General features: G+C 39.6%; 1 protein-coding gene across 1 annotated transcript in view; it reads right to left on the reverse strand.

The window, feature by feature from the left end:
• LOC128382335 (myosin-11-like) overlaps positions 1 to 15880 on the reverse strand; it is a 95149-nt gene that overhangs the window by 35188 nt on the left and 44081 nt on the right. The window contains 6 exon segments of the mRNA XM_053342335.1: positions 1382 to 1549; positions 2499 to 2582; positions 2763 to 2930; positions 3243 to 3326; positions 10790 to 10969; positions 12919 to 13086. Of these exon segments, the coding sequence (XP_053198310.1) occupies positions 1382 to 1549; positions 2499 to 2582; positions 2763 to 2930; positions 3243 to 3326; positions 10790 to 10969; positions 12919 to 13086 (852 nt within the window).

Raw genomic sequence — 15880 nt, forward strand, 5'->3', positions numbered from 1 at the left:
GTTTACAACTAATGACAGCCAACTAGTTAGATTTCAGTGGTTCACCGCAGCTTGGTTTAACCATGGATTAGCTCGGCCCCTTCTAAGGGTAACACTTGCTGGATGGTAGCATGACTGGGTAGAAAAGGTGTTCATGCAAAGGAAGAAAAAGACGAGGATAGGACAGGAGGAGAGGAGAGGAGAGGAGAGGAGAGGAGAGGAGAGGATGGAGGTGCACCGCTAACTGTAGCTCTCTACTTTAGAGTCAAAAATTGAACAGCCTGTGTAGGTGTATGACCATGTGCGCGGACTGTTTAAAACCATTGACTCAGCTCAACTTTAGGCACACTTGATTGTAGTAAAGAGCGATGGTGAATGTTTTACCCAATGAAATACACCCATACACGATATAAAGTGAGGTGTCATATGTGAACTTTACCTATTATAGCCTCACATGTTACTTTCTCCCTCTCTGTTACAGTATTTCTTTCACTTTAATGTATTCACTACCCAACAGTCCACACACTATTAGTGGATTTAGCATTTCTTTCTGTCACTGGATGAAAGGCCTCATAACAAGGCTTAATGGGAACACCATGGCTTTCTTGTGACCATAATCAGGAGCTTGTGCTTTGGGGAATCAAACAACCCTCATTAAATATGATGGAAAACACATCGCTTTGACCCTCATGACCTGATGAACGTCATTTGGCCTGCCGTTTGAGTATTCATGGCTGTCACATGACTGTCCTTGGTTGATAATAACTTTATTCTCCTCGTTTTTTTTCTTTTCTTTTTTTGAATCTCTTGGTCTATCTTTCCCTTTCTGTATTAATGTTTGGGACCAATTGGATGTGAGAGGTTGACAAACAGAGGGGTCATCCTGTCTTGTTTGGTAATTCGGATGATGTAGATGGGGATATATGTGAGTTGACTGCAAAATAAAGCTTGTCTGCTATAAACAGGTCAGTTTGTTGTCCCTGGCAGAAGACTGACTATTTGATTGTCTAGTGTGATTTAGATCACACGCACTCAGATGCATTAGTGCGTCTGATTTCGCTTTTTATGTTCACTGGATTAACACAGTGGATTGTTTTACTGTAGGCTCATGGCTCAAATGACTGACAACTGAACACACAAAAGCTTGGCTTCTCTGTGGCTGTGCACTGCTGATTTAAACTGTCCTTGAGATCCATGACCTCCGATTCTCTATCCTTCAGATTGCTCTGTATTTGGCTGAGCTCGGAGTTGTTCTGCTTCAATCGGCTGTGAAGCAGGGCGCTTTTGCAGCTCCGGCGTTCTGCATCATTCATGTGGGGTCAGAGTTCAACTGACCTATATATTTTATTAGAGATTTCACCTGTAGGGGAGATGGCTATAGGAGAAGAGATGAGATTTTTACCTGTTGCTGACTAATACAGAGCTGGTCATGTAGCTGCTGTTGGTCTTTCTCCTTCTGGTCTTTAAGGTGCTCAGTATCTCTCACCTTTTCGGTTAACTGACTGGTCTCTTTTTGGTGACCTCTGACCTTTTGGTTCAAACGTCTGACCTCACCCTCCAGTGCTACCACCTGAGCAAGATGAGAGAGGAAGAGGAAAACTGAAAAGATGGAGATGGAACAACTGAAGAAACTTTATGTAGGCATACAAAGCACAAACACACACACAAACACACACACACACACACACACACACACACATAAACAGACAGAAAAGACAGCGAGGGGGCGGCAACAGCCTAAAAGTGAAAGAATCAGGCTTGAGTCAGAGAGTTTCCCAGTTTAGTCTCAGCGACCAGATGGGAAAATGTGGGCACGGCAGACATGAATGAGTAACGATTCCCCTTTTCTCAGCTCCGACTTTCGAGGAGCCTTTGAGCAAGGTGCTATGCCTCCCACTGCTCTAATGGAGCTGCTCAGTTGCCAACGGTAGAAGACTGTAGTTGGTTTGGGCACTTCCCTCGGGTGGATGTGGGTGTAAAGCAGGGCATTGTCGGGAAAAAAAAAAAACCCAAATAAAAAACACATGGGTGATCGCTCAGCCTAGCCTTGGCATATTAAAGGAAAAACAAAAAATAGAAGGACAGGTTAAGGGCCCTTGTAATGCTCCCTAAAAAGCCTGAACACAAATTTAAATCCAAAAAAAGAAAACAAATTTGCAAAACCCAACTTATTTCTCATGGAGCATAGTTGGAAGATGTAAAAAGACGAAACTGGCAATAAGAAAAAGGAGAGAAATTAAATTAGTTGCACACCAGGGCCCCAAATAACAACCTTTTATCTGTTCTCTTTGTCCACTCTAACATTCATACTAAATATACAAACACACATGATATTTAATAAATTGTACTTTGTTCAGCAGGTACAGCATAAAATCTGTCACAACTGCAATATTAAAACCGGTAAATATGCTTAAATGACACATACACAAACCGAAATACAGACAAATAAGCCCCGCTAAGGACATAAATAAATCAAAATGACAGGAAAAATACAAACAGGCACAAACAAGCCACCACACCTGTTTCTGTGTCCCTTGATGCGTCTGCTCAGCTGTCTTCATTTCAGCTCTCAACTGCAGAATTAACTGATCTCTGCTTCGAACCTAAATATGCAGGAAATTCCAGTCAATTCTGATTAATTCCAGTAAAACATGTTGGAATTGTGGTAATTATGTTTCTTTAGTTAAATATGAGGTTGACAACAGTAAGATTTTTCAGCTCCAACATGCGCGTACACACACACACACACACACACACACACATGGACATAGAGAGAGATGAACCTCCAGGTGTGAGGTGTGGAGTTTCTCATGGCTCAGAGCCAAGTCAGCCTCTAGTCTCTCTTTGGTGTGGTTAAGGTGGACACACTCTCTGCTCTTGTCCTCCATCTGGGCTCTCAGCTCATCTCTCTCCTCACATAGCTTCTCCAAAGCCGTCTCTCGACCCAGCAACTAGAAAATATAAAATAAAAATAAGCAGTACAAATACAGCAGCATCAGAGCACTCCAATACCCACACATGAAGAAAACAAAAGCTGAAAATGTACTATGACAAAATCGTAGGTAGATAAATAAAAAAAAACAATATTTATTATAAGACCACACCCTTTCAGCATTATCTCAAGCAATATACACAAAATATATAATTAAACTGATTCTGATCTTGATTCACTTATCATTTAAATATCAACTTAAATTAAGAAAATCTGTCTGAATAATGAGAATTTAAAAAATCTGTCTGAATAATGAGACCATTTTCTTTACCTTTTTCTGACAGTCAGACTGCTGCTTTTTACTCTCCGCAAGCTCCTTGACTAGTGCGCACATCTTAATCTCCCTCTTCTGAATCTGGATGACAAAAACACATTTCCTTCACAGATTAAGACTGTTGCAAGATGCATCTTTAATTGCAAAACACAGATGCTCCTTTTGATTACATTTTGAAAATGTAATATTATTTTCAAGCCTTATTGTCAGCACAAACTGTATCTCAGGAAACTGGGGAACTTAGGTCACTGTTTACAAAACTTGAGATAAAATATTCCAGTCTTGTTATCAGATTTGTTTTTAAGGTAACTGGTGGTGGGTGGATGATGATACATACAGTACAAAGAAACGGTTGTTTATGCTTCTCTTGAGTATACAGTACAGCATGCCTGACAATTGCTTGTGTTTGTCTGTTTCCTTGGTGACCTTCCCTAATTACCCACTTCAGTTCTGCACCAATATGTGTGTGCAAGTCTGCACGTGCTTTCATGTGTGAGTCCTCACAAGTTTGCTGGGGAAACGTTATCGACTTCTTTATCTGTTCTCTTTGAGTTCATCGAGTCTGTATCTTGTCAAGTTTTCTCTCTGAGGTCAGTCAAAGTTGCCAGGTATCCGCCACCATGTGTTAAAAAGGTTTCTAATTTATTTCTGGATTTTTTTTTTCTTGGTCAGAAATGTTCAGAATTTGCTGTTTGAGGTTGAAAGGAGAACCAGATCGCCTACAAATTGGGCATATTTTACTTCCATTTTGGGATGCAGGAAATGGGTCTGTTGAAATACGTACAAATGTATTTACTGTATTTAGATACTAATAAGATCACAGCCTTGTCTTAAAATATATTAAAAAAATGCTATTTTTTGTCTAATTTTTGCTGCACATTTATTACTGATTCACACATTTTATGCAGACAAAGCTACCACTTTCTATTTATATATACCATAGTCCTTCATGCCAAATTGAGTCAAACGCTCGCTCTCTCTTTCTCCATCCCTCCCCACCGCCTGTCTGTCCTGCATGATCCAGGGATTGTTTTGACCAGAGTTGAGGGCTCGTTTGTAACTGTCCGAGGGGATTGATGGAGTTAACTTGGCTCTTTGACCTCCCACCTCTGGCTGTCAGCGGCCAGGCTCGCTAAACACACTCAACCTGGGCTACGGCAAAAGGGAGAAAAAACCACTACATACACACTGCCATGCAACATACTGGCTAAATCACAAATGAGCACTCATGTACACACACTCATACATAGATGTAGAACTCTGGACAACAATAATGCAGTATATATATAGTTTTGTAATCTATAGACATCAGATAAAAAAAAATACAAACACATAGTGGAAACAAAAAAAGATGACCAGGGCATTTATTCATGTTCCAAATGCAAGTCATACCACTTACCCACAGCAAATACAACTCTCACTTCCTGCCAGTTTTTAAATCTTAGCTCGATTTATCTTTGAGCGCGTGTGTATGTGTGCACGTGAATTCCCAATGTGAGCGTGTGATAGGCAGAATGGATGCTGATAAACACCGGAGGATGTCGTGTCAAAACAGACAACTTGTCAAAACGACACGCTAACTAGGTCAATCACAAAGTTTAAGGAGAAACTTTGGAGTGGAGCTTTGGTTTATGCATGTCTCTATGTGGATGTCTACGCGTGTGTGATAAGCTCCTGAACGAATCTGCAGGAGGGGGACCTCCAATATCGAAGGTATTTTTAAATCAATGAGCTCTTAAGTGTATCTCAGTCTCAATGTGTTCACATGTACGCATGCACACAACACTCAGCGCAGATAGAATCCCTACTGACAGGCAATGACAAGATAAAGAGAGGGAGAAAAAAGAGGGGAGAGGACGACAGGAGGGGGAGAAATAATATTTGAACAGTTGGGGGTGGGGGTGGTGACAGAGGGGGGGATGAAAGGGAGAAGTGGCAAGGCAAGAAAAGAAATGAGCAATAAGCGAGATCAAGAAAGAACGCAGGGAGAGAGAAAAATCAGTAAGCTATTCTGATGGTTGTAAAGCATTGTGAGCAGGACCAATGTTTGTCCAAGTCCAACCTTGAAGGCTTGAACAACCTTCCACAATACTGCTTACCTTTCACTGTACTGCTCTTTCTGTCTCCTTTCATTCTTGTTTGCTTTCTTACTCTCCCACCCCCCCACCTTCCCACCCCCTCAGCCACTCTTGTCCATTTCAAATAATATGCAATTTGAATTCTTTTATCCAATGTGCTTTACAGAAGAACTATGAGTGCATACTCTTAAACTGAAGTCCCAGTGAGGAAGCTGCAGGCACACAATGCTTGCGTGTTAAAGGGAAAACTTCTGAATTTTTCAGTGTGGATCCTGTTTTCCCATCATTTCATGTCTAAGTGACTAATGGGGACTACAATTTTTGACAATTTCAAGCACTTTTGGCAGCCGTGAAACAGCCTGCAATATAATCCTTTGGGCCAATACTGCCCCTATCACTGTTATCCACTAAAAGTGCTTGTTTTTGTCACTGACATGCTCATATTGTTATTATAAGATAACATTGATAACATTATGCAAAATATCCCTGCAGAGAAATAAAACTTTTTTCTTTATCTTTCGCTTGATTGATTTTGTTTTTGAGTCTAACCAAATGTTCAAGGTGAAGTCTTGCTCTAGTCTGAACTCTTGCAAGAGTGGAGTAATTGCAGGAATACAGCTAAATAATCAGCTAGATCTTCAGCCATGACTTTGAACATATTTAAATAACGCTAGGCTACGCTTCCAGTGCAATAAACTCCTTTCTCCAACTCTCACTCACGTTTCCACCGTTGTCTGACTGCAACAACTCCACTCTCTCTCGCGAGACTTAGTTAGACACAATAACAGACTGGATCAAGTGACAGCTAAAGAAAAAAAGTTTTATTCCTCAGTAGGGATTATTTCATGATGTTGTCAGATACACTAACAATCTGAGCCTATCAATAGTAAAACCAAGCATTTAAAAAAAAAGACGTACATTGATGAGATGCAGTTGCCCCAAAGGATTACATTGCAACCTCTTTTGCTGCTGTTGGCTGAAGCATTCTCACTCAATACTGGACCAATTTCAAAAAAATGTTGTCCCCATTAGTCACTTAGATACAAAATGATGGGAAAATAGGATCCAGGTTGAAAAAACCTTAAGTTTCTATTTAACAATAAATAGAAAGGTTGGACACCACACATTGAACTAATATTCATACAATATTTTGTTTTGTTCGTGCTGCATCCTATAAGCACACCGAACTGAAAATGAGTGACACAACGAGCTTCTATGCTACAACTAAATGGAACAATTATCCCAAACATTATATTTACAGTATTTTCCTCCTCTTTCACACACAATTTGATTTGCTTTAAATAGTTTCCATGAGGATTTAAGTCAATGAGCAGCTCACACTAGTGTATTCAGGATCACAAACACGTGACAAAAAGTATTTTGGATACGAGTAATGTGACCTCACCAAACAAAACTAAAAGACAATGGGCCTCATTCACAAACAGTGCGTACATGCAAATCTGTACTTGAACCATGAATTAATGTATTAAGCACAAATCTGCGATTCATCAATACCTGATTCTCACTATGTAAACTAATTTAAAAGTGCTTTGGACCATACATACGCACAAATCATAATGTCCCACAGTCTGAAAAAATGATATAGTCGATATGTATTCAATGTAAAGAGTATATTATAACCACATTTATTTAAAAAATAATTTGAACCTAAATATACAACATTTAAAAGCATGAAAATAATAATAATACACAATATATTTACTCAATATAAACTAATAGTTAATTTGTTATAATCCATAAATCATTATCATAAATGTAATGAAATTATAATATATTAAAATTGTAATATATTATATTCAATATAATATATCAAAATACCTTTTCCCACTGTTAGATGACAATAGCTCATACATCGAAATTTACACATTGACATGTGACAGCGATCAATTTCCCCCATCAGACTGGGCTGTGATGTATGCAGCTGTTTAACCAGCAGTCTGTTCAATGTTCCTAACAGCCTGGCAGGTCAGCAGTGGCCCAGGGAGAGGCTCTGCTTTTGCTAGATCACGGCCTGTTGTAGGCAGAGATGAAACATGACGGGTACTTGGCATAGCAGATTTATTTAGATCAATTCCATAGATCTATACATTTACCAACTTTTTATTTTATTTTATACAGAATAACTGCATGGCAGTGATGCGACAGGTATGCAGTCTGTATACAGGTATCATAAACATTTGTGTCAAAGACATGTTTAAAAAGAAAGCTGTCCTTTTTGTGGTTTGTCCTTCTGAAACTGTTGTTTGCATTTCACTAGCAGTAAAGATTTTCAACATTTTTACCATCACAGCTCTCCTTGAAATGAGTGACAGCTCTCTCCTTTGGTGCACCGCTGCAACAGAGCTTTCCTTGGGGGAAATGGGGGTGTGATTGTGTGCTAATTACCGATAGAATGATTCTGATTCATTTACATATGCATAATGGTGAAACCAAAATTGGTCGATGCACATGTGTCATGAATCCAACGGTAATTTTGTATGTGCCCTTATTTTGTGCGCACAGTAAGACCATTTCTATGCACAGATTAGTGAATTAGGCCCAATGACACAGATTTTAGGCTACTTTAATCTCATGAATCTCATGACCATAGCTTAACATTTTGTGAATGTACTATAAAACCCATTGGATCACAAAGGATGCCCTTTAATATGAACCTCTCTCCCCTTTTCACACACGAAATCCCTCCCTCCTTCTCATTCCACCCTCTTTTCCTTCCTGAGTGCATTTATGACCTGCACATTTAAAAGAGGAACCTCCAGAGAACTGTGGTGGTGTGTGTGTGTACATGTACGTCTATGTGTGTGTGTGTGTGTGTGTGTGTGTGTGTGTGAGAGAGAGAGAGAGAGAGAGAGTTTTGGTCCTGGGAAGAGAGGAAGAGAAAGAGAGAGAGAGAGTGAGATTGGTCCTGGGAAGATGAAGCAGATCATCTCAGAAACAAAGCTTCTTGTCATGTTAATGGTTTCACTGTACTTTCAAGTCCCTCAATGGGCGGGTTTGGAACAGCGTAACACTTTAACCACATGTTAAACTACAGCAACATGTGGCCATTTGCCTGATGATGATGTGTGTGAGTCAGTGGGATGGAGAACTACTAATAGAGATAGAGAATGAGTAAAAGATAAAAGAGACACAGATGAACGAAGAAAAAGGATTAAAAAGGATTTTGTGCTTAAAAATATTATTGTTGGGCAAAAAAGAGAGAACATCTGCTTTTATTTAGTGAATTTCAAATGTTATCTTTGTGTTAGTGCTCTCTACTGCTTTGTCAAAAAATCTACAAAATACAAAATAAAAGACATGTTTTGATTGGTTTCTAAAATATAACAAAAAAACTAAGAATTGACTAAAATAATGTACATACCAGCAGCAGTACAGTATGCACTACATTACAATATCATAATTTGACTCTTTCAGAACTAACAATGTAAATAAATAAAACATGCTTACAACCCATGCCCAATCATAGTTTATTGTTCGAGTATTATCCTCTGGAACCCCATAACTAAAGTCAGACCACCTCTTCCTCTCCTCTGCTCCCTGCTCCCTGTTCATGTCGACTTCCCCGCAGCTCCAGTGAATAGGTAGGAATAGAAGTGAGTGGGCTACTCATTCTCTAAAGAAAAAAAAGGTGAAAATGATTTCCTATTCTTCTGAGCAAAGAAGTCTAAGTGAAAGGAAAGGGGGGTAAGAGAGAGAGTGAATCAGCGGAGTACTTTTCAGATGAAGGAGAGTCTTGACAGTATTTGTTCAGCTGTGCTAATGTTAGGACATTTAGAGCAGCGGAGGAAAATACTTAATAGAAAGTTCTCTCAGTTTCACAATAATCAAGTGGGAGCAGGCACATTCACTCATTCTCACATACACACTACTACCACTGTCCATACAATGATGATATGATGTGTGCATGAGTGAATGCAAAGCCTCTAAGTGTGTGTGTGTGTGTGTGTGTGTGTGTGTGTGTGTGTGTGTGTGTGTGTGTGTGTGTGTGTGTGTGTGTGTGTGTGTGTGTGTGTGTGTGTGTGACACAGAGAGAGAGAGAGAGAGAGAGGGCTTGTAATAGATCAGAGAAACAGCAGTTTTGGTACATAAGCAGGCCCAGATGTGGAGCAGAAACCAGATCCCTGGACAGAGTGTAATGGTCCATCCGCTGACTTAACCGATCAAAACATGAAGGACACATCCCCACACATGCATACTCTCTCACACAAATACACCACACATATGCACAAAGAAATACAGTCAAACTGGTAGCACACAGTATGGTACACATTCACACCAAAAAAAGGAAAAGGAAAAACACACCTAGTTGCATGCAAACATGGGTGCAAACACACATTTGACCATCTTAAACAAATGTATGGTATTTGATAATGGCTCGTCTTTAAGGAGTGAAATCCCAATCCAACAGTTTGCTTACATCCTGCCAGATGGCAACTGAATTAATGGTCACTCCTCCAGAGTGAAAGACAAGAAGTCAAAAATATGCTCTAAAAAATATTTGACCAAGGGCCATTCACTTTCATATTACATGAGCTATAGACCATGTAGTCTATAAATGAGTGACTGTTGCAACAATAGCCTCAATGATAGTCAACAAAATCCTGACTTTAACCCTAACCAGAAAAATATTCTAAAATAAATGAGTATTGTCAGTGAGGAGGCTTGCCAATGAAAAAGTCATGCTGCTTCCTTTTTTTTCTTTCTCCAAATCCAAGCCCTTGAAATTTGCCGATGGCTTTGTGAAAAGTATCTTCCCAACCTGGTTAATTGAAGGTTAAATACAAACCACTAAGCACTAACATATGCTTTTGGCATACTGTATCACAAAAAGGGCAGAGCATAGAAAGGTCTAAAAAGCATTGCAGCATGTGAGCATTTTATTTTTGAGTTTTACAGTAGCCCTAGTGAGAAAAAAAATAATTCTAAATTTACTCAAGTCTGTCTTTGTCAGAAGTGTGTGTTTTTAATAAGGCTCTAAATATCAGAACATCCTATTACCCATTATCTAAAACCTTATTATCAGCACTATTGTAGAAATAGACAATGCCTGTCACAAAGAATATTACATTTGAAAATTGAACATTTAAATGAATCCCTCACCTGTGCGATCCCTCTTATCAGTCCCATTGTGGGAAAAGACAATGCATTACATTAAAGTGAATATTATATTTCATCTCCATCCTGTAGAAATTGCGTATTTTCAGTTTAACCATTTTTTCCCGTGACATTGTCCACTTTGTGTAGAACATGTTTTGTGACCTTGTGAGGGAGCGAACTTGCTGATAACGTATGAGGTGTCAACAATACATGGCCAACAACAGGGAAGTCAAATATGCTTGTCTCGGTTAAATTGTTACAATAAAGTGGCTATGTTAGACAAGCAAGGCTTTACAAGAATTCATAATTTAATATGTGAATGAAGGTCTTGAGTAAGAAAGCAATTACCTTCTTTTCAGTGGTGTGACGCACACAAGTTAGTTCCTGCTGCAGACGCTCCACCTCTTTGCTGGCACGCTCAAACTGGTCCTGGATCTGCTGCCTCTGCTGCCTCTCCACATTCACACTGGCTTTAGCCTGATCCAGGGTCTCACTTATGTCATTCACCATGTACTCACTTGTCTGTAACTGAGGGGTGGGCAGAAATAGATAAAGAGGGAAGAGAGATGAAGTATGTGTGGTTGTCTATGGTTTGAACCTACTCCAAAGGCTGAAAGAGGGGCAGGCAGACACACAGACAGCTGTAGAGACTGATGCCAAGGAGGAGAGGCGCAGGAGAAGAATGAGTGAAACGTTACAGCTACAACAAGAAGGAGATCAAAGTATAATTTAGGGATGTTTGCCTCTGCTCTATCTCCATGGCAGTGAAAAGGAACATCGTAAAGGCATTGTGCCAGGCTAGGGAACCTTACAGTTAATGCTTTGAGTCAGGAGCAATAAAACTGCAAGTCTACAAATCATAAAGTTGTAGGGCACTAACTTTAGACTACTGTAGTGGTTCTTAAACCTTGGGGCAAGGCTCACGAGTTGCTCTCTTTTTTTTGGCTACTGGCTCCCCATCAGACAAGAGAAACAATATGCTTTGATTAACATGGATCCTTGGCAAACACTGTATTTCTTTAATGTTATGTTCCCTCTCTAGATGTTTAGCTAGGCTACTACATTTTCCCTGTCTACTGAAATCATGCTTCAAAGCCTATGTATACACAATCCTGAAACGGCAGACAGATCCAAGTACATTTTGAAATGGTACCAATGTAAGCTATTTAAAATATCTGATGTGTCACTGATTATACTTAGGATGTGAAAGTATGCATAAATGCTGGTGTTTTGTCTCTTGTCAGCACTAAGTTTGACCTATATGGTCCTGTGCATTACCTACTAAATCGATCCTTCCAATACACATTTCTTGTACTGAAAAATGAATTTAAATTCTAATATAAATAAGCATTTCATTGAGAAAAGAAAAGAAAAGAAAAAAAAACAGGCACATTTTAGTTGGATTCAAATCCCTGACGGAGAAAGTATGCAAAGTCAGCCCCAGTACATCAAGATATGAGGAAACACAATCTTAAAATGATCACATTTAAACTACTGCCGTGTCCCAAATACATCACGTCAATTCAGTAACAGGGAAATTAAGTTAGTGTTAGAACAGTAAGAGCACAAAGTTGGCATGTGAGAAAGTGTTTCGAGTGTTCCCTCTTTCAAGTAACTAACATGCTTTTATGTTGAATGTACTTCATTTAGTTGCTTGGCAAGCAACCGCAACACTAAAGCACTAGTAGCAGATGAATGACTCGGTTTGGTCAAGGACACAGTAAATGGGTTAATTTAAACCTAAAACACATCACTGCCACGTGCCACTGTGATATACCTAGAGGAGTGAGAGGAGGAGGAGGAGGAGGAGGAGAAGAAGAGAGAAAGAAATACAGTGGGAGTGAGACAGAGAGGGGGACAGAATCACAAGAAAGAGAGAGAAAGGACAACGAGAGAAACCTAAAGGCCATTCCATTCATCATGCGTATGACTCTTTAATGTTCCCATTCATTACCATTGGTTCTCACTGGGGTGAGGGCGAGACTGGACAAGGGAGATGAGAGAGAAAAAAGCAAGAATGCAAGAAAGCAAGAAAGCAAGAAAGCAAGAAACAAAGATCTGAAGAAAAATAATTAATGAACAAAAGAGAAACAAAACAAGATTTAACCCCCCCCCCCTCCCCTCCCCTCCCCACTCTTAGTCCCTCTCTTGGCTAAGTGATATTCATACGAACATGGTTCTTTATTGTACAACGAGCCAACCCTCTGTGGAGGTAAGATGGTGGCGATGAGTTATTAAATATGGAGAGAGGGTGAGAGAGGAAAGGCGGAGGAGGAGGGGAAGAAGGACGGATGATTAACTGTGAAGGAAGTAAAAAATGAGGAGAATTCCCCGATGTACCTGACTGGATTTGATTTAGAGAAGGTTGCCCAATTCTGTTCCTTATTTAAGAAGAGCTTACCTCCTCTCTCTGTGTGTGTGTGTGTGTGTGTGTGTGTGTGTGTGTGTGTGTGTGTGTGTGTGTGTGTGTCACCTACTTTGCTCTGCAGTGCAGCCAGGCTGTCTTTAAGCTGTGTGTTGTCTTGGAACAGCTGTTGTGTGTGTTTCTCCTTCATAGCCAAGGTTCTCTTCAGAGAGTCCTGTGTAGCTTGCAAACTGACCAGGTCCTGGTCCAGGTGTCTCACATGCTCCTCTTTTTCTTTTATCTGGCACACACACACACACACACACACACACACACACACACACACACACACACACACACACACACATAAGCAACAGAATGCAGTTAAAGCACAAATTAGCATGCAATACATTACTTTCATTTCTTTTCTGGTCTTCAATACAACTACAGCCTGTAGACTGTACCTCTCTTGCATCTATGCAAACAGCACAAGGTACAATGAAAGTAGTATGCTTGGATGCATCTTTTCATTTTATTAATTTCATCCACATTATGTTAGGTAGAGATAGCACTTTCAATGGTTCTGTGTCAAAATATCAAAAGAAGGGAAGTAGGACAAAAAGGACAAATTCATATCATTTTTGTATAATGGCCACTAATGCTGCCCCATAGAGAACCCCTCACATTGGCTTCTTAAAGATGTTTTCTGTGATTTTCTGTCACTTTTTATACTGTTACAATGTCAGATGTCTGTTAAACATGGTCAACATTCTAAAACTTGAGGTCAACATACATTAAAAAGCTCCCTGAAAGTCAAAAGCTCAGGCTTTACCCTGCTCTGAATGCTACATTTGCAATGTTACCTCTACTTCCTCCTCATGATGATGACAGAATGCACATGCATGATCACAACGACCATCTGTTCCATAGCCTTTGTTGCTAAGGTTATTACATGAATTGTTCACATTGACCACTAGCATTTTAGATTAGATTCAGGCATAAACATATATGAACATGTATGTATTTGAGAAGTTTCCTTCCTTTTTTACACCCATATTCCATGAAGACCCACTGTCTCTGTCCCTCTGATTGGCTCTGACTCAGATATTTTCACAATAACCCTAACGATTTCACTCCTCATGCCTAAAGCTAACCCACCTAACCAATCTAACCAATGAGTAGTAGCCAATCAGAGGCAGCGTAGGGTGGGTCTTTGATGAATATGGGTGGGAAAAAATGAGGTTTGGTTGGTAGCCTGCTAGACTGCCTAAAGTCTTCAAAGACATAGCTGGCCAATCAGAACAGGGTGGGCTCACCGGGAGGGGGGGCTTAAAGACGGTAAAATGGCCTGTCAGACAGAAGCTAAACTGAAGGGCCAGTCTGAAATAAATTAGGGAGATTTTTTAAAACTGTAAATCATGCAAAGACACTTCAGTAGAGCTCCAGAAGAAAAATGAACATGTGCATGAAAAATCCCCCTTAATTTTTTTTTTTTCTTTTTGTTTTGTTTTCTTTTAATCCATTGGGTGTGCACAATAAAATATCCTGTGCCAAAGATCTTGTGAAAGATGGTCTCTTGTGTGCACCAGATCTCAATTGTCTGTCCGATAATATTGGCAGATGTACCAAAGATACAGTAATTTAAAGTGGAAAAACCTCAACATGTTTTATCATGCGTATTACATCCTCTAGTCTCTGGCGTTTTGTCTGGAAAAAATATTTTTTAGTCTAACCCTCATTGTCTGTCTAAAGCTGACACACCCATACTCTTTACTGTAAACCTCCAAAATGGAAATTGTAACTCACCATCTATGCATGTACGCAGCGCCGCAGAAAAAAAACACATGACCATTATCTATGTATACTTGAAAACTAAAACAGAATAACTGTTGTTGTGTGTTACTGTAAATAAATTGTGTTTGAGTAATTATTGGGGGAAAGAGACTAATTATTTCTAAGGAAGCAGACAGTGGATGAACTCCTCACCCCATGCATGACTGTGAGTGTGTGTGGGCCTGTGGTTCAGAACCCCTTGCCAAATCAAAGCCCCTATTCATTAGCACTGTGTTAAATGAGCCCTGTGTTAGATTAGTAAGGAGGCTCCGCAGACAGTCGACACACACATGTAAACACACACGCACAAACACATTTACATTTACATATCCACACACACACACACACACACACACACACGCACACACACTTTCATATGCATGTGTAAGTACGCACGGTCTTTCGCATTTTTGTCAGACAAGATGATTTAAGATAACCATACGCGACACACACTCAAACACACACACACACACACACACACACACACACAGAGGGCTCCTAAAGTGCAGTATTCTTCTTAACTACTGATAATCTTTTAAACTCTCCCGCTGTCTCCTCTAACAGCAGACTGTGGTTCTGGACATGTGCCTTGGTACTGACACATGCCTCCCCTGCCTCCTTTAGAGAGCTCTCCAGAGTATCCAGCATTTATATCATCTGACGTATCGTAACAGTGAGCTAAAGGTGGTCTTTTATACAGTTCAGTCATCCATAGCATGGTTAATGGATGGTAACAATTATAAGCAATAGGGCCGTCAATATTACAACACTGAATTAAAATTAATCTTTTAACTGGAAATTTCCCCACTTTTAGTGTTACTATTGGGAAATAAAATAAGTTTTACAAAACTGAGACAATAATGTGTGGATTTTGGTGCTAAAGCCGAGTGGATTGCAAAAGAACAGTAGTAGAAAAGTGGGCAAAAGTTCGTCTTCTTTATGCTAACCCATCTACAGTGCAAGAGGGATTTCAGATGAAAAACGATTATGAAGCAAAAGAGCACATTTGCTACGCATTTTAAATATCATAACCATCAATGTTTAAGTAAGTTAAAATAATGACATCTTACTGAAACTCAGCTGCTGCAGCTGTTTTTACTGGACTTACTTTTGACTGCTGTTCATTCCATTAGATATAAAACAAGAAATCATGTGCAGTTTATCCAAATATTATATCCAAAACCTTGATTGCCACCATGAATCCATATCATTATATATTTTTTAAAGTGTGCAAAGCATATAATTGAGGCTGTGCATTAAAC

Source organism: Scomber japonicus, chromosome 21 (assembly GCF_027409825.1).
Source record: "Scomber japonicus isolate fScoJap1 chromosome 21, fScoJap1.pri, whole genome shotgun sequence".
NCBI classification, from domain to species: domain Eukaryota; kingdom Metazoa; phylum Chordata; class Actinopteri; order Scombriformes; family Scombridae; genus Scomber; species Scomber japonicus.